The sequence below is a fragment of the Chiloscyllium plagiosum genome, chromosome 38 (assembly GCF_004010195.1).
Source record: "Chiloscyllium plagiosum isolate BGI_BamShark_2017 chromosome 38, ASM401019v2, whole genome shotgun sequence".
Classification (NCBI taxonomy): Eukaryota; Metazoa; Chordata; class Chondrichthyes; order Orectolobiformes; family Hemiscylliidae; genus Chiloscyllium; species Chiloscyllium plagiosum.
The window spans coordinates 30,143,987-30,165,391 of NC_057747.1; the positions used below are offsets into that span (position 1 = coordinate 30,143,987).

General features: G+C 43.2%; 1 protein-coding gene across 1 annotated transcript in view; it reads right to left on the reverse strand.

Moving 5' to 3' along the window:
* The window catches only part of LOC122541734 (pro-neuregulin-3, membrane-bound isoform-like), a 27,332-nt gene extending 6,455 nt beyond the window's left edge, over nt 1–20,877 (reverse strand). The window contains exon 1 of the mRNA XM_043678622.1: nt 18,971–20,877. Coding sequence (XP_043534557.1) covers nt 18,971–19,646 — 676 coding nt within the window. The 5' untranslated portion in view covers nt 19,647–20,877. The remainder of the gene's footprint in view (nt 1–18,970) is intronic.
* Between the last annotated feature and the right edge of the window lie 528 nt (nt 20,878–21,405).

Genomic DNA, 21,405 nt, shown 5'->3' on the forward strand with positions numbered 1-21,405 from the left:
AACCTGTCGACCCCCCTCCCCCACTCCAACCTCTCACCCTCACAACGCGCAGCCCTCCACTCCCTCTGCTCCAATCCTGACCTCACTATCAAACCAGCGGATAAAGGGGGTGCAGTGTCCCAGACCATACAGAACCTCATCACCTCAGGAGATCTCCCACCCACAGCTTCCAACCTCATAGTTCAGGTATCCCGCACCACCCGATTCTACCTCCTTCCCAAGATCCACAAGCCTGACCACCATGGCCGACCCATTGTCTCAGCCTGCTCCTGCCCCACCGAACTCATCTCCACCTACCTCGATACTGTCCTTTTCCCCCGGTCCAGGAACTCCCCACATACATTCAGGACACCACCCATGTCCTCCACCACCTCCAAGACTTCCGTTTCCCCAGCCCCCAATGCCTCATCTTCACCATGGACATCCAATTCCTCTATATCCGCCATGACCAGGTCCTCCGAGCCTTCCGTTTCTTACTCTCCCAACATCCCCACCAGTACCCTTTCACTGACACTCTCATTCGTTTGGCTGAACTGGTCCTCACTCTTAACAATTTCTCCTTCAAATCCTCCCACTTCCTCCAGATGAAAGGGGTAGCCATGGGCACCCGCATGTGCCCCAGCTATGCCTGTCTCTTTGTTGGCTACGCAGAACAGTCCATCTTCCGTAATTACACCGGCACCATTCCTCACCTCTTCCTCCGCTACATTGATGCCTGTATCAGCGCCACCCCTTGCTCCCGCGAGGGGGAGGTCTGGGGAGGTTGAGCAGTTCATCAACTTCACCAACGCATTCTATCCCGACCTTAAATTCACCTGGACCAGCTCTGACTCCTCCGTTCCCTTCCTGGATCTCTCCAACTCCATCAATGATGACAGACTTAACACTGACATTTTTACAAACCCACTGACCTGGATTACGTCTCTTTCCACTCTACCTCCTGCAAAAGTGTTATCCCGTATTCCCAATTCCTCCGCCTCCGCTGTATCTGCTCACAGAAGGACCAGTTCCACCAAGGAACACACCAGATGGCCTCCTTCATTAAAGACCATAATTTCCCTTCCCACGTGGTTAAAGATGCCCTCCAATGCATCTCATCCACATCCCTCAAACCCCACCCCTCCAACCGCAACAAGGACAGAACCCCCCGGTCCTCACCTTCCACCCTACCAACCTCCATATAAACCGCATCATCCGCTGACATTTCCGCCACCTCCAAACAGACCCCACCACCAGGGATATATTTCCCTCCCCACCCCTTCCGCAAAGACCGTTCCCTCCATGACTACCTGGTCAGGTCCATGCCCCCCTTCAACCCACCCTCTCGTCCTGTCACCTTCCCCTGCCACCGCAGGAATTGCAAAACCTGTCCCCATACCTCCCCCCACCACACCCCATTCCATCCAAGACCACAAAGGAGCTTCCATATCCAATGTCATTTATTGTATCCGTTGCTCCCGATGCGGTCTCCTTTACATTGGGGAGACCGAATGCCTCCTCGCAGAGCGCTTTAGGGAACATCTCTGGGACACCCACACCAATCAACCCCACCGCCCTGCGGCCAAACATTTCAACTTCCCCTCTCACTCTGCCAAGGACATACAGGTCCTGGGCCCCCTCCACCACCGCTCCTTCACCACCCGACGCCTGGAGGAAGAACGCCTCATCTTCTGCCTCGGCACCCTTCAACTCCAGGGCATCAATGTGGACTTCACCAGTTTCCTCATTTCCCCTCCCCCCACCTTACTCCAATTCCAACCTGCCAGCTCAGCACCATCCTCATGACCTGCCCTACCTGCCAATCTTCCTTCCCACCTGTCCGTTTCACCCTCCTCTCCGTCCGATCAACTTCACCCCCAACTCCATCCACCTATTGCACTCTTAGATACCTTCTCCCCAGCCCCTCCCATTTATCTCTTCACCCTGGAGGCTCCCTGCATCATTCCTGATGAAGGGCTTTTGCCCGAAACATCGACTTTCCTGCTCCTCGGATGCTGCCTGACCTGCTGCGCTTTTCCAGCACCATTCTAATCATGACTCTGATCTTCAGCATCTGCAGTCCCCATTTTCGCTACTGGCAATGCTGTTAGGAAAGGAATTCTAGGATTTTGACCCAGTAGCATGGAACAACTTGGAGAGAATTTGCAGGTGATGATGTTCCTATTTGTCTGCTGCCCTTGTCCTTCAAGATGGTCAGTGGTAAGAAGCCTTTGCATGAATGAGACAACGCGTAGGAGCGTATATCCGAGAACATAAAGACTGATACTCAGAATTTCTATAGGTACGTGAAGAGAACGAGATTAGTGAAGACAAATGTAGGCCCCCTACAGACAGAAACAGGGGACAAAGAAATGGCTGAGCAACTGAATATGTGCTTGGTAATGTCTCCACAAAACAGGACATAAATCAGATACCAGAAATGTTGGAGAATGAAAGATTTAGTGAGATAGAAGAACCGAGGGACATCAATATTAGTAGAGAAATGGTGCTGGGAAAATTGAGGGGACTGAAGGTGAATAAATTCCCAAGGCCTGATAATCTACATTCCAGATTACTTAAGGAAGTGGCACTAGGAATAGCGAATGCATTTTTGTGGTCATCTTCCAGGATTCTATAGACTCTGGTACAGTCCCTATAGATTGGAGGATAGATAATGTCACTCCAATAAGAACGTTAAAAGCTAGCAGAACTACCTGACAGCACCAAGTGTTCTGAACAAGATATAACGTAACCTTTTGGTCCAGCAGCTGGTGTAGCTGTTTGCCTGGTGACAAAAACAAATTTGAATTAGGCCAATCAGTTTAAATTATACCCTCAAAAAAAAATCAAACTCCAATCCAGTTTGAATTGAGTATATTGACAATATTAAAAGCCCATGACACAATTCGATGCTTTGGCGGTATAAGCCCGGCGAAAATTGAACAGCTGGGGGACAACTGCCAAAAGACCAATAGATGTAGACTGCTAGTCAGAACTGTCGGAGAGGCACCTGGCTAGAGAAGGAGTTTGCACAGAGAAAAACATCGACTCCGACCTGGACAGCAAATCTGCAAAGAGAACATTTAACAGCTGACTGGTTTTGAAATGTGAATTTTTCAGTAAATCTTAATCGGGGGTTTTATCGGACTAGTATTATGGAAGAGAAAGTAAAAGATAGGTTAGAGAAGGAGTTGTAAACAGTTTTTAGTTAGTTAATTATTCTTTGTTATAGTTTAAGAAATAAAGTTGTTAACTTGTACTTTAATAGTTCTTGGCCTTGAATTTTCAGATTACTGCACGGGATAAATCTTTTCTGTGTTGCTGTTTTAAATTAAGCAGGAGAACTTACCCTGTGTCGCAACAAGTCCAAGTAGTAAAGAGTTTAAATGCTTTGTTATGGACTGCTTTGGGGCCAACACTACAAGTTTTGTGAAAGGGTAGTTTGGTGAGAAAGGAGTTGCTCTTTTTCCTTTTCTTTTTCTGGATAAATAAGACCAAGAGAACTCCTCTACTGCTCTGTCTTTAAAGTAAGTATAATTTTTTAGTTAGCTAAAGAGTATTTAAAAGATAAGGAATAACAAATTTTTTTGTATATATTTTAAAATGTTAAAATAGAGGAATAAGAACTAAATGGAAAGAGGGTAATTTAAGGGTATGTCAAGACCACTTTTTTGGGACTGTGGAGAAAAATAATACGAAATTATATTGTTTTAAACCAAGAAAACTGAATGGGATGTTGCAAACTGGACCTCATTGTGTGGTATACCTACAATGTTGTCTTCCTCAAGCAGTAGGGGAGAACACTGGACAGCATGGTTCTTTGTGTTTTTATCCAGAGCAGTTTTGCCGAGAGACTGTCCTTTAATTGGTTTTGTTTAATTGGCCAATTGTTATGAGCTCAGGAAGGATCAGCATAGTAACAATCATTTGGTGAGCTCCTTGGCAAGTGGCGATAACCTTATATGCAGACAACAGAGGAGAAAATTTTATTGTGCAAAAAGGAAGCTCCTCAAATCTCTGTCTCTTTCTCTCTCTTTCCCCCCCCCCCCCCCCCCTATCCCACAGAGAATTTTTTTTTTTAAAAACTCCTGGTTGCTGTTCTCAATCACCAATTCCCTATAAATTGCTCTTTGCAAATTGCTTTGTTGAAATGAAAAATGGGGAAAACAATCTTCAGAGGCAATGAAAAGTCAAATCCTCAACCAGTGATTGAAAGACTGAGAATTGGAAAGTCTACAACTTCACATCATTAGCAAAGAGTTGAAAGAAAGCAATGCAACCATGTTTGTGATCTGGACTGGTGCCAGAACTGTGCTTCCGTGGTTATTTTTCTCCTTCTTTCCCTCGAATATTTATCCTTGTTTTTCTGTTTGTTTGCAGATAGGAACTATTTTTTAGGGGGTAAGAACATAAGTAATGGTGTTATAAAAGAACAATTCATGTTTCTTTTTGCTATTGATTAAAACAGTTTGATTAGAATAAATAGTTATTTTCTTATTATTGGAAAACCAGGTGTACATATTCTTTTAACCTTAACCATGCTATCTCCTCCACATTGGTGAGTCTAAATGCAGACTGAGTGACCACTTTGCGGACCATCTCCACACTATGAGAATGACTCTGACTGAGGAGTCACTTGCCATTTCAATGCAGCCTCTCATGTTCACACTGACATTTCCAACTTCAACCTTCTACAGTGTCCCAGCAAAGACCAAATGAAAGCTGGAAGAACAGCATCTCATTTTCTGCTCAGGCACTCTACAGCCTTCAGGGCTCAACATTGGGTTCAACAATTTTTCAAAGCATGAAGTCTGTCCTCCATTACATCCTACATTGTGCAGACTTCTCCAATAGTGTTGCCCACCATTATTCACAACTGGGTTATGGCAGAACTGCAAAGCTTAGATCTGATCTATTAGTTATAGGATCACTATAATCCAATCTGATCATTGGTTGCAGCTTGCTGATTCTACTGATGAGCACATGTAGTTCTGATTAGTAGTTTCACCACGTTGATACCACATTTTTAGATATGCCTGGTGCTGCTCCTGGCATGCCTTCCTGCACTCTGCATTGAACCAGGGTTGATCCCCTTGCTTCATGGCGATGGCAGAGTGGGGGATATGCCGGGCCATGAGGTTGAAGATTGTAGTTGAATATAATTCTGCTACTGTTGATGGCCCACAGCATCTCACGGATGCCAAGATTTTAGCTGCTAGATCTAGATATCCTACATAAATCTAGTCCCACTGACCAACATTTAGCCCATATCCCTTCAAACCCTTACTATTCATATACCCATCCAGATGCCTTTTAAATGCTGCAATCATACCAGGCTCCATCACTTCCTCTGGACACTCATTCCATATATACATCATCCTCTGTGTGAAAAAGTTGTCCTTTTAGGTCCCCTTTATATCTTTCCCCTCTCACCTTACACCTATTCCCTCTCGTTTTGGACTCCCCCATGCCAGGGAAAAGACGGTGCCTATTTATGCTATCCATGTGGGCGGCACGGTGGCCCAGTGGTTAGCACTGCTGCCTCACAGCGCCTGTAGACCCGGGTTCAATTCCCGACTCAGGCGACTGACTGTGTGGAGTTTGCACATTCTCCCAGTGTCTGCGTGGGTTTCCTCCGGGTGCTCCGGTTTCCTCCCACAGTCCAAAGATGTGCGGGTCAGGTGAATTGACCATGCTAAATTGCCCGTAGTGTTAGGTTAAAGGGGTAAATGTAGGGGTATGGGTGGGTTGCGCTTCGGCGGGTCGGTGTGGACTTGTTGGGCCGAAGGGCCTGTTTCCACACTGTAAGTAATCTAATCTAATCAATCTAATCCATGCCTCTTATGATTTAATCAGCCTCTATAAGGTCACCCCTCAGCCTATGGCGCTCCAGGGAAAACAGACCCTGTCTATTCAGCCTCTTCCTACAGCTCAAATCCTCCAACCCTTCCAAAATCCTCAATCTTTTCTGAACCCTTTCAAGCTTCACAATATCTTTCCAATAAGAAGGATACCAGAATTGTACACAATACTTCAAAAGTGGCCGAACCAACGTCCTGTACAGTCACAACAGGACCTCCCAAATCCGATACTCAATGCACTGACCAATAAAGGCAAGCACATCAAATGCCTTCTTCACGGTCCTATCTACCTGCAACTCCACTTTCAAGGAACTGTGAACCTGCACTCTAAGGTCTCTTTGTTCAGCAACACTCCCTAGGACCTTACCATTATGTGTACCAGCCCTGATCTGCTTTTCCAAAATGCAGCACCTCCCATTTAGCCAAATTAAACTCCATCTGCCACTCCTCATCCTATCTGATCAAGATCCCATTGTACTCTGTGGTAACCTTCTTCACTGCCCACTACACCTCCACTGTTGGTGTTATCTGCAAAACTTACTAACTATACCTCCTATGTTCACATCCAAACTATTTATATAAATGGCAAAAAGCAGTGTGTCCAGCACTGATCCTTGTAACATACCACAGGTCACAGGTCTCCAGTCAGTAAAGCAACCCCCACCACCTTGCTAACCAATCTACCATGAGGAACTTTGTTGAACGCCTTTCTGAAGTCCATTCAGATCACATGCACCACTCTGCTCTCATCAATCCTCCTTATTACTTCTTCAAAAAACTCAATCAAGTTAATGAGACACAATTTCCCACACACAAAGCCATGTTGACCATGTCTAAATCAGTCCTTGCATTTCCAAACACATGTAAATCCTATACCTCAAGATTCCCTCCAACAATGTCAGGTTCACCAGTTGTAGTTCCCTGGCCTTTCCTTCCCACATTTCTTAGATAGTGGCACAATGTCAGCCAACCTCCAGTTATACAGCATCTCATCTATGGCTATCGATTATATCTCAGCAAGGGGCCCAGCAATCTCTTCCCTAGCTTCCCACAGAGGTCTAGGGTACACCATATCAGGTCCTGGTGATTTATGTGTTCTAAGATGTCTGGCACCTCTTTTTATGGATTAAAAATGTGTTGCTGGAAAAGCACAGCAGGTCAGGCAGCATCAAAGGAGCAAGAGAATCGATGTTTTGGGCATAAGCCCTTCTTCAGATTCTCCTGCTCCTTTGATGCTGCCTGACCTGCTGCGCTTTTCCAGCAACACATTTTTCAGCTCTGATCTCCAGCATCTGCAGACCTCACTTTCTCCTTTTTACGGATTACCCAAGGTACAGAAACCAGACATACGACTTAGACCCGTGTGGCACTCCCAGGAACTCCATCGCATAAATTGGCAAAAGAGCTTCAACAAAAACTGAAACATCTTATCAGTGAATCCAAACCACACCATATAATCATCACAGGAATTCCTAGGCAACATCAAGAACATAAACATAGACAAGGACGAAGCAACGGTCACATTTGATGTGACTGCAGTGTTCACTTCTATGGATAAAACCCTAGCCAGAGAGACAATAGCCAACCTCCTGGACAAATGAAACACATACAGGGGGGAACCAATCACCAAGGGATGCACACTCAAACTACTAGTCCTGTGCTTGATGACAAATTTCACATTCAACAATGCAAACATATGAACTAACCAATGGAACATCTATGGGCTCATCCATCTCTGGGCTCATAGCAGAAGCAGTGATGCAAAGACTGGGACAAACAAATCCAACCCAAACTCTGGATCACATATGTGGATGGCACTTTTGTTATAATTAAGAGAACAGAAATCAAGAACACACACCAGATTATCAACATCATTCTCACAGGGATCATGAGAGAGGAGGACGCCAACAATCAACTCCCATTCCTGGATGTATTGGTAGAAAGAACAAGAATGGTGAATGCACTACAAAAGTATAAGGAAAGCCACACACGCAGACCACAGCCTTAACTACAACAGCAACCACCCGAACACAAATAAGAGAAGCTGCAGTAGGATCCTTTCCTACAAGGACGACAACGCACTGCAGCACTCCCAACCTTCAAAGAGAAGAACACCTCTACTGAGCCTTCATCAAGAACAGATACCCCTTCAACTTCATCCTCAGATGCCTAACAGACAAACAACGCGATGTGGACATGCCACGCTTTCTTACATAAAAAAATCTCTGAACTGACAGCCAGACCTCTCCCACCACTGGGATTCGTGCCAACCCATAAATCTACAGCCACACTCAGACAACAACTGACCAAGACAAAAGACCTGATACCCATCATGTGCAAGACTAACGTAATTTACATGATTCCATGTAAAGACTGCATGTAACACAATATAGGGCAAAAAGGCAGGCAGCTATTGTTTTACTACAGAAATTGCATCTCTTGTTAAGCGGGAGGAGGCGGCTGATGCGACGATGAGACAAGATGGTTCAGATGAGGTGATGGAGAGTTACAGATCAGCTAGGAAGGATTTAAAGAGAGAGTTAAGAAGAGCAAAGAAAGGACATGAGCAGTCTTTAGCAGGTTGAATAAAGGAAATCCCTTTGGGGTATTTGAGGGATAAAAGGATGATTAGGGTAGGAACAGGGCCAGTCAAAGACAGAAGTGGGAAGTTGAGTGTGGACCCTGTGGAGATCAGAGAGGTGCTAAATTAATAGTTCTCATTGGCTTTCATTCAGGAAAAGGAGAATATTGTAGAGGAAAAGAATGAGATACGAGATATTAGACTAGAAAGGATCGAGGTTAGTAAGGAAGAGGTGATATCAATTCGAGAAGGATTAAAAGTAGACAAGACCCCTGGTCCAAATGGGATTTATCCCATGATTCTCGGAAGCTAGGGAGGAGATGGCAGAGTCTTTGGCTTTGATCTTTAAGTCGTCATTGTCTATAGGTTTAGTAACAGAGGACTTAAGGAAATGTTGTGAAAGAAGGGCAGTAGAGATGACCCAGGTAATTATTGACCAGGAAAAGTGTTGGAAGGGATTAGAAGAGATAGGATTTATAATCATCATGCAAGCAACCATTTGATTTCAGATAATCAACATGGTTTCGTCAAGGGCAGGTCATGTCTCACAAACCTCATTGAGTTTTTTGAGAAGGTGACCAAGCATGTGGATGAGGGTAGGGCAGTTGACGTGGTGTACATGGACTTCAATAAGGTTCCAATGGTAGGCTGTTGGAGTAAATGGCATTGAAGGTGATTTAGCAGTTTGGATCAGAAACTAGCTTTCTGAAAGAAGGCAGCGAGTGGTGGTTGATGGAAAATATTCAGACTGGAGTACGGTTACTAGTGGTGTGCCACAAGGATCTGTTTTGGGACCACTGCTGTGTGTCATTTTTATAACTGACTTAGACGCAGGCGGGTGGATGGGTTAGTAAGTCTGCAGTTGACACTAAAGTTGGTGGAGTACTGGACAGTGTGGAAGAATGTTACAGGTTGCAGTGGGACTTGGATAAACTGCAGAATTGGGTGGAGACATGGCAAATGGAGTCCAATGCAGCTAAATGTGAGGTGGTTCACTTTGGGAAGAATAACAGGAAGGCAGTATACTGGGTCAATGGAAAGATTCTTGGTAGTATAGATGTGCAGAGGGATCTTGGAATCCATGTACATAGATCCCTGAAAGCTGCCACCCAGGTTGATAATGCTGTTGAGGAGGCATACGATGTGTTAGGTTTTATTAGTAGAGGGATTGAGTTCCGGAACCATAATGTCATGTTGCAAATATACAAAATGCTAGTGCAGCCTCACTTGGAACATTGTGTACAGTTCTGGTCTCCCCATTACAGTAAGGATGTGGAAGCATTGGAAAAGGTGCAGAGGAGATTTATCAGGATGTTGCCTGGTCTGGAGGGAAGGTCTTATGAGGAAAGGCTGAGAGACTTGGGTCTGTTCTCATTGGAAAGAAGGCAGCTAAGAGGGGTTTTGATAGAGACATACAAGATGATCAGAGGATTAGAGAGGGTAGACGGTGAAAGTCTTTTTCCAAAGATGATGACGTCAGCTTGTACAAGAGGCATAACTACAAATTGAGGGGTGACAGATTTAAGACAGATGTCAAAGGCAGGTTCTTTATGCAGAGAGTGGTAATGGGGTGGAATGTCCTGCCTGCCAATGTCATTAACTCAGCCACATTAGGGAGATTTAAACAATCCTTAATAAGCACATGGATGATGATGGGATAGTGTAGGGGGATGAACACAGAACATAGAAAAATACAACATAGAACAGGCCTTTTGGCCCATGATGTTGCGCTGAGGATTAATCCTAATGTAAAATATAATAACTTAACCTACGCACCCCTCAACTCACTGCTATCCATGTGCATGTCCAGCAGTCGCTTAAATGTCCCCAATGACTCCGCTTCCACCACCACAGCTGGCAACGCATTCCATGCATTCACAACTGTCTGTGTAAAGAACCTACCTCTGACGTCTCCTTTATACCTTCCTCCTAATATCTTAAAACTATGACCCCTCGTATCAGTCAATCCTGCCCTGGGGAAAAGTCTCTGGCTATTGACTCTATCTATGCCTCTCATTACCTTGTATACCTCGATCAGGTCTCCTCTCTTCCTCCTTCTCTCCAGAGAGAAAAGTCCGAGCTTATTCAACCTTTCCTCATAAGGCAAGCCCTCCAGTCCAGGCAGCATCCTGGTAAACCTGCTTTGCACCCTCTCCAAAGCTTCTGTATCTTTCCTATAGTAGGGCGACCAGAACTGCACACAATATTCCAAGTGTGGTTTCACCAGGGACTTGAAGAGCTGTAGCAAAACTTCGCGGCTCTTAAACTTGATCTCCCGTTAATGAAAGCCAAAACACCATAAGCTTTCTTAACAACCCTGTCCACTTGGGTGGCAACCTTGAGGGATCTATGTACTTGCACACCCAGATCTCTCTGTTCCTCCACACTGCCAAGAATCCTGCCTTTAATCCTATATTCAGCATTCAAGTACGACCCTCCAAAATGCATCACTTCACATTTATCCAGGTTGAACTCCACCTGCTATTTCTCAGCCCAACTCTGCATCCTGTCTATGTCGCGCTGCAGCCTGCAGTAGCCCTTGATACTATCAACACCTCCAACTTTTGTGTCATCTGCAAATTTACTAACCCACCCCTCAACCTCCTCATCCAAGTCATTTATAAAAACTACAAAGAACAGAGGCCCAAGAACAGAGCTCTGCGGACCCCACTCAACACTGTCCTCCAGGCAGAATACTTTCCATCTACAACCACTCTCTGCCTTCTGTCAGCCAGCCAATTCTGAATCCAGATAGCCAAATCTCCCTGTATCCCATACCTCCTGACTTTATGAATGAGTCTACAATGGGGAATCTTATCAAATGCCTTGCTGAAGACCACATACACCATATCCATTGCTCGACCTTCGTCGACCTGTCTTGACACTTCCTCAAAGAACTCAATGAGATTTGTGAGGCATGACCTGACTGCCTTTAATCACACTATGCTTTGCCAAATAGTCATAAATCCTATCCCTCAGAATTCTTTCCAAAGCTTTGCTGACCACAGACGTAAGACTGACTGGTCTGTAATTGCCAGGTATTTCCCTATTACCCTTCTTGAAAGGATGAGCTTAGATTAGTTCACAGGTCAGTGTAATATCGAGGGCCAAAGGGCCTGTCCTGCACTGTATTGTTCTATGTTCTAACAGCCATCTGCATCCATGAACATCAACTGGCCACTAAACACCACGAGCTGTCCATAGACGGCAAGGATCACAAACACAAATGGGACAACACAACGATCATAGGACAAGCTAAACAGAGGACAGCCAGAGAATTCATTGTAGAGTGCCACTCATCCATGGACTCCATCAATAAATACCCAGACCTAGACCCAATATACCAGCCACTATAATGAGCAACTGAAACTGGCAACTGGAAGCAGCAGGAACGGAACCGAATAAATTCCAGAAGAAAGAGTACAGCAGCACTTCACAGGAAGCTCCAAAGCATTGAAGGTATCACCTAGACGGGACGAAAAGTTTGCAAATCAGCTTCCCAGATTGGTGAACATACCCACAACTACAACAACCAGCAACTGAGCTACAAATCTTGACACAAACCTTGACCAACTCCTCTGCAATATGGACATTTAAGATGCTGTTGTTTATTTTTCCTTGTTCTATGTCTTCCATATCCTTCTCCACAGTTAACACTGATGCAAAATATTTGTTTAGTATCTCACCCATCTCCTGTGGTTTCGCACATAGGAGCCTTGCACATGGTTAAGGGGACCTATTCTCTCCCCAGTTACCCTTTTGTCTTTAATGAATTTGTAGAATGTCTTTAGATTCTCTTTAATCCTATTTGCCAAAGCTACCTCATGTCAGCTTTTTGCCCTCCTGATTTCCCTCTTACGTATACTCCTACTGCCTTAATACTCTTCTAGGGCTTCACTTGATCCCTGCTGGCTATATTGGACATATGCTTCCTTCTTTTCCTGAACCAAAACCTCAATTTCTATAGTCATCCAGCATTCTTTATCCCTACCAGCCTTGCCTTTCACATTAAAAGGCACATACTGTCTCTGAACTCTGGTTATCTTATTTTTGAATGATGCCCATTTTCCATCCAGCCCTTGATCTGTGAACATCTGCTCCCAAAAAAAATTGAATGTTCTTGCCCAATACCATCAAAATTGACCTTCCTCAAATTAGAATTTTAACTGATGTGCCTGTGTGTCCAGCTTGATAACTCTCGGTTGATGTTCCTGCAGCCACAAACAGTTACTTCACGTGTTTGCCCTGAATCACAACAGCATCCAGAAGATCCAACATTCTGCAATCACAGACCATCCGCAGATCTACCATCTCTACTGTCAATTAATTAGTAATTGCTAATTAATTGATTTATAATTCATATAACCTACACTTTCAAAAGCTTTAGTACTGCCAGTAATCTTTACAATACTAGTGAAGCAATATAAAAGTTACACTGCTGATGAAACATATTGTTTAAAACAATACCAGTTACTGATTTATCTGCTGCACAATATTGGAAGTCAAATACTGAAGCCTGAAAATAAAATTGTCATGAAAAGCATCTTCTTTCCAACCTTCATTAACCTCCCACTTCTTGTGGTACGCCATCCCTTTCTATGTGAACTAAATTCACATTTTGAACAAGATTTTGAAATATATTCACTCAGCCAAGACTGAGGCCAAGACTCCTTCATATTGACCACATATCTTTCCTGGTCGAAAGTGGGTACTTCACATGCTGGAGATTACAGTCAAGAGTAGAATGGTGCTGGAAAAGCACAGCAGGTCAGGCAGCAGCCAAAGACCAGGAAAGTCGATGTTTCGGGCAAAAATTCTTCATCAGGAATGAGGCTGGGTGACGAGGGAGTGGAGAGATAAATGGGAGGAGGGTTCTGTCCTTGTATCTTTCCTAAGCAAACATTTAAAATTTTCTTTTTTTCATTCATTCACAATATGTGGGTATTGGACTGCTCAATGCTAATTGCAGTTAAGAATCAAACACAAAGCCATGGGTCTGAAGTCACATGTAGGCAAGGCCAAGTAAAGACAGCAGTTTCCTTCCCTAAAAGACATTAGTGAACCAGATTTTTTTTTCCTGACAATCAACAATGGTTTGATAGTCATCATTAGACTCTCAATTTCCTTTATTGAAGTCAAACTCCACCATCTGTAGGATTTAAACCTGGGTCCCCAGAAAATTTTCTGGATCTCTGGAACAATAGCTTAGCAATAATACCATTAGGCCATCACTTCCCCCATGAGCTATAATGAATCACTTTCTGTAGTAGTTTCTTGCTACAGTAATCAAAGCCTATTCAGGCCAGAGTTTTCAGATGATTGATAGATGACTGCTACTCCTGCAGCTGCCTGTTTAACTAGGCTATATTATCTTACTTGAAGTCTATTAGTTCTAGGTCAGAATCTGACTGATTGTCTAAAACTGAACTTGCAAATGATTTACCAGTTGAAGTCTCACTTTAACCAAATTCTCAGGCATGCTCATTTGGTCTCTATCTCATTCAGGCTGCATCCCTCATGCCGAACTTGCTCCCTTACAGGTCGTTATAGCACTGACATTATGACAGCAGAAACTGCCAAGATCAAAGAAAGTCTAGTACAATTTATTTTACAGAGAGATTGCAAAGGAACCCCCTTCTGTTTGGATGGATGCTTGACAGCTTTAAAAATGGGAAATCAAAGCTCCTTAATTTGGATTGCCTTTGGAGCGCCAAGAACCAGCTGACATATGATTAAAACCCTACTTCAGAAGAACTAATGTGCTAAACTTGATTAACAAATCTTCATTGTCCAATGGAAAACTTTACAGCCTTTTGGACTCAACACTGAGTTCAACAACTTCAGAACATAAACTCTGTCCTCCATTTTGATATTTTTCTTCCAGTGTCTTTATCTTGCTCATGTGCTTTTGCTTTCAGGCAGAGCTGATTTTTATTCCGCAGTTAACATCCACTCTGGACCAATACTTTATTGATTCTCGATAAACATTATTATTTCTTTTGACTTTTGTTATATGACACTTTTGATCTCTAACCCCGCACCCTTTAACTGTTAGCTGACTTTCCCTTTTATTCCACTTGTTCTCCTGCCCCTTTTTCAACAGCATAAAAGGCATCACATACCTTTCCCCTTCAGTTCTGAATCAGAGTCATATTGGTCATAGAGTCCTTTAGCGTGGAGACAAGCCCTTTGGCAAACTGGCCCATGCTGACCAAAATGTCCATCCACTCTAACCCCATTTCTTTGCACTTGGCCCATATCCTTCTAATTCCTTCCTATCCATGTATTTATCCAAATGCCTATTAAATGTTATTAATATACCCACCTCAAACACTTCCACTGGTAGCTCATTCCATTTGCATACTACCCTCTTGTGTAAAAAAAGTTGCCCTTCAGGTTCCCTTTTACTCTTTCCCCTCTAACTTTAAACTGATGCCATGCGGAAGTGGGTAATTTCTGATGATGGGCTTTTGCCCAAAACGTCGATTTTCCTGCTCCTCGAATGCTGACCTGCTGTGCTTTTCCAGCACTACTCTAATCTTCAACTGAAGCCGTCTATTCCTTGGTTCCCCAATCCTAGGAAAACAGATTGAGTGCATAAACCCTCTCATGATCTTATACACTTCTAAAAGATTCCCCCTTCAGTCTCCTACACTCTAAAAGAAAAAAGTCCTAGCTTGTCCAACCTCTCCCTATGACTCAGACCGTTGAGTCCTGGCAACATGCTTGTAAATTTCTTCTGCACTCTTTCCAGTTTAATGACATCCTTTGTATAGCAAGGTGTCCAAAACTGAACACAATACTCCAAGTGCAGCCTCACTAATGTCCTGTACAACTGCAACATTACTTCCTAACTTCTATATTCAGTGCTCTGACTGATGAAGGCCAGTGTGCCAAAAGCCTTCTTCACTGACCCGTCTACCTGTGACTTCACTTTTAGAAATTGTGAAGCTGAATCCAAGATCCCTCTGCTCCACTACACTCCTTAAAGGTCCTACCATTCACCATGAAACTCCTACCTTGATTTGACTTTCCAAAGTGGAAGATCTCACACTTATCTATATTAAACTCCATTTGCCATTTCTCAACCCACTTCCCCAGCAGATGAAGGTCCTGATACAATTTCTGATAACGTTCCTCACTGTCCACGATACCACCTATTTTAGTGGACATCTGCAAATTTAGTAATTATGCATTGTACATTCTCATCCAAATCATTGATAGAGATAACAAACAGTAAAGGACCCAGCACCGACCCCTAAGCCATTCCAATAGTCACGCGCCTTCAGTCTGACAAGCATCTTTCCACTATTACTCCCTGCTTTCTACCATCAAGCCAATTGTGTATCCAATTTGCCAGCTACCCATGGATTCCATGCGACCTGCCAGAGCAGCCGACCTGTGGAACCTTCTCATACCTTACTGAAATCCATATAGACCTCTGTCTCACTCTCCATAGATGCTGCCTGTTTCTTCAACATCTTCTGGTTGATGATCACTGGTTACTGGTACACCTCAGCAACAATTATTGAGGCGGCAATTGTTTCCAATTTGTATAGCTGATTGAGAGTTGGGGACCAAGTGTACTGTGTCAAAGTTTGCACATGACACTAAGATGAGTGGTAGAGCAGTGTGTAGAGGACAGTGAAAGTCTGCAGAGGGTTACAGATAGTTTAAGTGAGTGACAAGGATCTGTCAGATGGAGTACAATGTTGGTAAATATGAGGCCATCCATTTTGGTTGAAATATCAACAAAATGGGCTATTATTTAAATGGTGAAAAATTGCAGCATGCTGCTGTGCATAGGGACCTGGCTGCCCTTGTGTTAGCATCACAAAACGTTGGTTTGCACGTGCAAGAGGTAATTGAGAAAGCAAATAGAATACGGTCCTTCATTGCTGGAAGGATGGACTTTAAAAGTAGAAAGGATGTACTGGCACTGGAGGGGGTGCAGAGGAAGTTCACAAGGTTGGTTTTCAGAATTAGGCGGGTTGGCTTATGGGGAGAAATTGAGTAGACTCTGAATATACTCATTGGAATTTAGAAGAATTAGGGAGGATCTTATAGAAACATATAAAATTCTGAAGGGAATAGATAAAGTAGAAGCAGGGAGGTTGTTTTCACTGGTGGATGAAACTAGAACTAGAGGGCATAGCCTCAAAATAAGGAGGAGCAAATTTAGGACTGAGTTGAGGAGGAACTCCTTTATCCAATGGGTTGTGAATCTGGAATTCTGTCCCCAGTGTAGTTGAGGGTAACTTGGGGTATGTTGAATGTTTTAAAGACTAAGATAGACAGATTTTTGAAAAGTAAAGGAATTAAGCGTAATGGTGAGCGGGTGGATAATGGAGCCGAGTGCATGAAAAGATCACCAGTGATCTTGTTGAATGGCGGAGTATGTTCCCACAGGCCAGATGGCCTCCTCCTGATCCTGTTCCTTATGTTTTTATGGCTTATGTTTTTATTTCTGATTTTTGGCACATGCAGAATTTTTCTTTCATTTACACACTTGTCTATTTGCAATGTCAAGGAGAATCTGCAGAATGCAATAGTAAAATCAGATCTCCTTGAAGAATATACCACTATCTCTCTCTCTCATTCTGCAATTCTCTAGTTCACACCCAATCTGTTACATTTTGAAATATGTATAGAGAATAAAAGAGAGAAATTTAAGTAAAAGGAACTTTACAAGCCTTCATACCAATCCGGAAAAGCACAGCATATACTTTAAAAGAGATGGCCTTCAAGAAAGCAACAGCAGCATTGGAATTTCAAAACCATCATAACAGGCACCAGTATATGCACCAAAATATACACCAAAGTGTATATTACTTTCTCTTTATGCACTTTAACTTTTCTTCAGCTCCGCCTCCACCATAATTTAACTTGCTCTATTCTTGCATGCTAGTATGTGTATGTGTATGTGATTGGATTCTGAATAGGCTTTACCTTTTGATTAAAATGTTATACTTGAATTAAATGAGTTTTTTCTTTTCTTAAATTAAGACATCTGTCTTATTTCTTCATACAGTTTTTACATGGCCAAGAACATACTGATTTGAAAAATAAAATCACACTTTTCTAAAAATTAAAACTGTTCTAACCAAATTATGGAGTTAAAGGAGTCAAAACTTTCCACCTCTCCAAGCTTGGTTATAACAATATAGACAAGGGAGAGAATAGGTCATGCTCCTCCACCCCAAAGATTAAAAGATGCTAAACATAGGTTCTTGCCATTGAGATAGTATCACATATTCCTTCCACTGAGAGATTACACAGGCACAGAATCAGTCTCCATGTTAAAATGAGTCTCAATGTACACAGGCTGAGAATAAGTGATAATAGCAATCTCAGTATTCAAAGGGACAGGATCAGGTTCAATGCGCACCCTACGTGCATCAGTCTTGTTCTATAAAGCAACAGACTATGTCTTGATGTACACAAGGGAGAATTGGTTTGATATGCACACAAGAGAACCAGTTGTGGTGTACGCTTGGAGAAAACCAGTCCCAAACACCAAAGGGATAATACAAGTCTTGATATACACTGAGCGCAATTGAATCGGTTTTGATATACTTAGGGGATATAAATTGTCTTGATATTCACAGTGCTAGAATAAGTCTGTATATCGACAGCAAGATATATACACCAAGCCAATCAATTCCAATATACATCACTCTGGACATTCACAAGTGAGAAGAATCAGTCAGGATACACATGGTGGTGGGGGGGGTGTGGAATCAGTCTGGATACACATGGTGGGGGTGGAATCAGTCAAGATGCACGGGGGGGGGGGGTTGGAATCAATCAGGGTACATAGGGGTGGAATCAGTCTGGATCCACATGGCGGGGTGGAATCAGTTGCGATTTAAACAGGGCTGGAATCACTCAGGATATACAAGGGGATACAAGTAACACATAATGGTAACAGAATCGGATTCAATATGTACAGAAAGTGAATCAGTTTTGTTATACACAGATGAAATAGATCTCAATATGCAATGGCAGTGAATCAGGCTCGACATGATACAAATATAAAATCATTTTCAATATACACAGGCGTTAACTATTGTGCTTGAACAAGTTCCATTATATACACAGAACATGAACAATTATAATATTGAGGGGAGTGGAAACAGCATTTTTATAAGAGAACACAATCAACCCTCCTTTTTTATTGGACATGAAGAAAAGTGAGCTCCATCAAATTATGCTTCACATGTCATCAGCACAGAGGCTAATCAGCTTTCATTGATTTCAGATCAGAAATCTTGGATCTTTTGTGGTTATGCTGATAGTGATTGTTAATTACTCAGCAAAATTAGAATGGTCTCCAAATCACCACCCAAGTATTATTTTTTTTAATCCTCTGAAGAATTCAGCACACGCACATCCCCATGGACATTGATTCTCATATACACACAGCCACACTCACAGATTCACGTATATATACACAGCCACACTCTCAGATTCACACACAAACACACACACTGAGCTTGCAGCTCTTACAACTCAGCATTTATAGAATATTGAGATCTGATTTACTTACGAAACTTGGGTTCAATGACAGAATGGATCTTGGTGCTAGATTCCCCTGATTTTGAGAGTGTCCAAGATGGAGTGGAGTCGTGCAGAAAGAATTTGCTTGAAGAGGTAGAAAAGGGCACCGTCTGCCAAGTTGGTACATGTGAGACAGTTGGAGTGAGACGGAAAGGTAATGTAGGGGTGAGGGCTGCTGTTGAAGTGGTTGTGGGGAGTAGGGGGCTTCGATGGGCAGTGGTTGAGCGGATTGTACCGTGGGTACTAATCCTGGGGGTGAGCGTCACTGGCATTTGAGTACTCACAGCTACAGTACTAAGGAAGCTGTTGGTACCAGTGTACATTGTAGTGGCCTCTGCATTCTTCGGAAATGAGCTTGGCTTTGAGAGGAAGATAGGATCCTGCCCAATGTGATTGGACTCCAAGTTATCAGAGGGTACATATTCCTTCACTGAACCAACAACAATCCACCTCAGCAGCATCAGACTCAATCCCAAACCAATGAATCCAATCAGAAGAGGAACAATACAGAGCCAGGTCTGTTGGCGAGGCCACACAATACAGTTACTGCAGTGTAAGCCCCTGGATGGTGCAGAGCTCTCCTGCTCTTCTACTGGATTCGCACCTTCAGATTCTCCAGAAACAGGAAAAACAGGTGGAGCTGAAGAAATCCCCCCCTCACTCATCCTGTTGCGAATGCGAAGCCCTCAGGCCCACAGACAGACATCAGGAATGCATAGCCAGGGATCAAAGAATCCGAAAAAAATAGACAGAACAATTGCATTCAGAAGGAAATGCTGATTTCTATCAGCTGCAGGTCAATTGGCCACAAAATATTCATCTATCCCCAAACGAAACGTTGGCAGCATTGGGGGAGATGCTGAGTCAGCTACGGCAAAACGCACATTTCTTTCTCTCTGCTGGATCTACAGGGGCTCGCCTCTCTCCTTGGTTTTCTTCTCACAGACTCTCCGGGGCCACAGCATACCTTCCAGGATTGGCACAAAGCATCTTCATAGCTTGCTGTAGCTCAGGCATTCCAATACGCAGACACACATACACACATAGACTCACATAAAAGCCCCTCTCCTTCTCCATTCGAACTGAGAAGCATCCGATTCGTGGCCGTCAGGAGCAGTATAATGCACCTGTTAATCTCCAGTCAGTATCCAACCCTTGCCCAGCACTTAAGGACACAAGCCAATCCGCTTGCTGGGAGGAAGTGCTGGTTGCAGTGCAAAAGCAGCAGCATTGCTGCCTGACAGTGCATTGCTGAAAGCTAGCAATAGCCCACAACACAAAAACCCCATCGCCAACAAAGCATCGCTCACAACTACAAGGTCTTTGATGCTAAAAAGAAAACAAAAACGGAAAACAGAAAAAATGTCTACAGAAAAGGGCAGAGCGAATGAAAAAAGAAGCAAACACGGGCACCTCCCACTCAGCTAATGCAGAAATGGAGACAGCTACTGTTCCCAGCATAAATAAATGATCCTGTTCCAATTCCCCCAGGAGTTCCGGGCTGGCTGCTTTCAGGCTGTTTTTCATGCAATGCTGATTTGAATTGGAGAATGTTAATTGCGTTTCTGCTCAGGGTGAATATTTCAAAGTGTTTTGAAACAAAAGAAAACAAAATAAAAGATGAGGACTTGTTCGCGTGAAGGTTTTTGGGAGTGGGAGGTAGAGAGATGAGGAAATCCTGCATTTACCCTTCTGTCATGACCAAAGACAGGACTCAGCGAGAGAGCTATCATATTGAGCCATACTATGCATTTGCACCGCATCTCAGAGTCAAGGACATCAAGAAAGGAACGCAGCATCTTAAAGCTGCACAGTGCCTGTGTTTAGACACATCAGGGCTATACTGTCAGCACCCTAACCTCCCACAGTACAATCTCAGCTTCAACCCCCAAATCATCCATTTCACTCTTCATTTAACATTTCATCTGAAATACATTGTCTTCATACTGAAACATACAATCAATCTAAGAGCACAAATCTCACACTGACCAGTTGAGCTATTCCCCTTTGTAACTTCACATAAAATTCTGTTGATCTATGATCCACAGAGAATAACAGTTACCCTGGAGTGCGTTGTACTCAGAATAAAGTACAGAGCGAAGGGTTTATACATAGAATAACAAATACCCAGGGGGTAGTTACAGACTGGAATAAAATCAATGGGTTGGATTGGAGAATGAGTATATATAGAATAACGGATATTTGAGAGCAAGTTACAGACTGAAATATAATTGAGGGTTCACAGATTCTATGTAGAATAACAGATGTTAAGGAGTATTACCTGTAAATTTGGAGATAGTACTTTCTATCTCTGCATCCAATTCATTAATGTAGGTTGTAAATAGCAGGGGCAGGATTGTAAACAGTTATAGCTTGTCAAACAGAAGAAGACCTATTTATCTTGTCTCACTGTTGGTTAGCCAA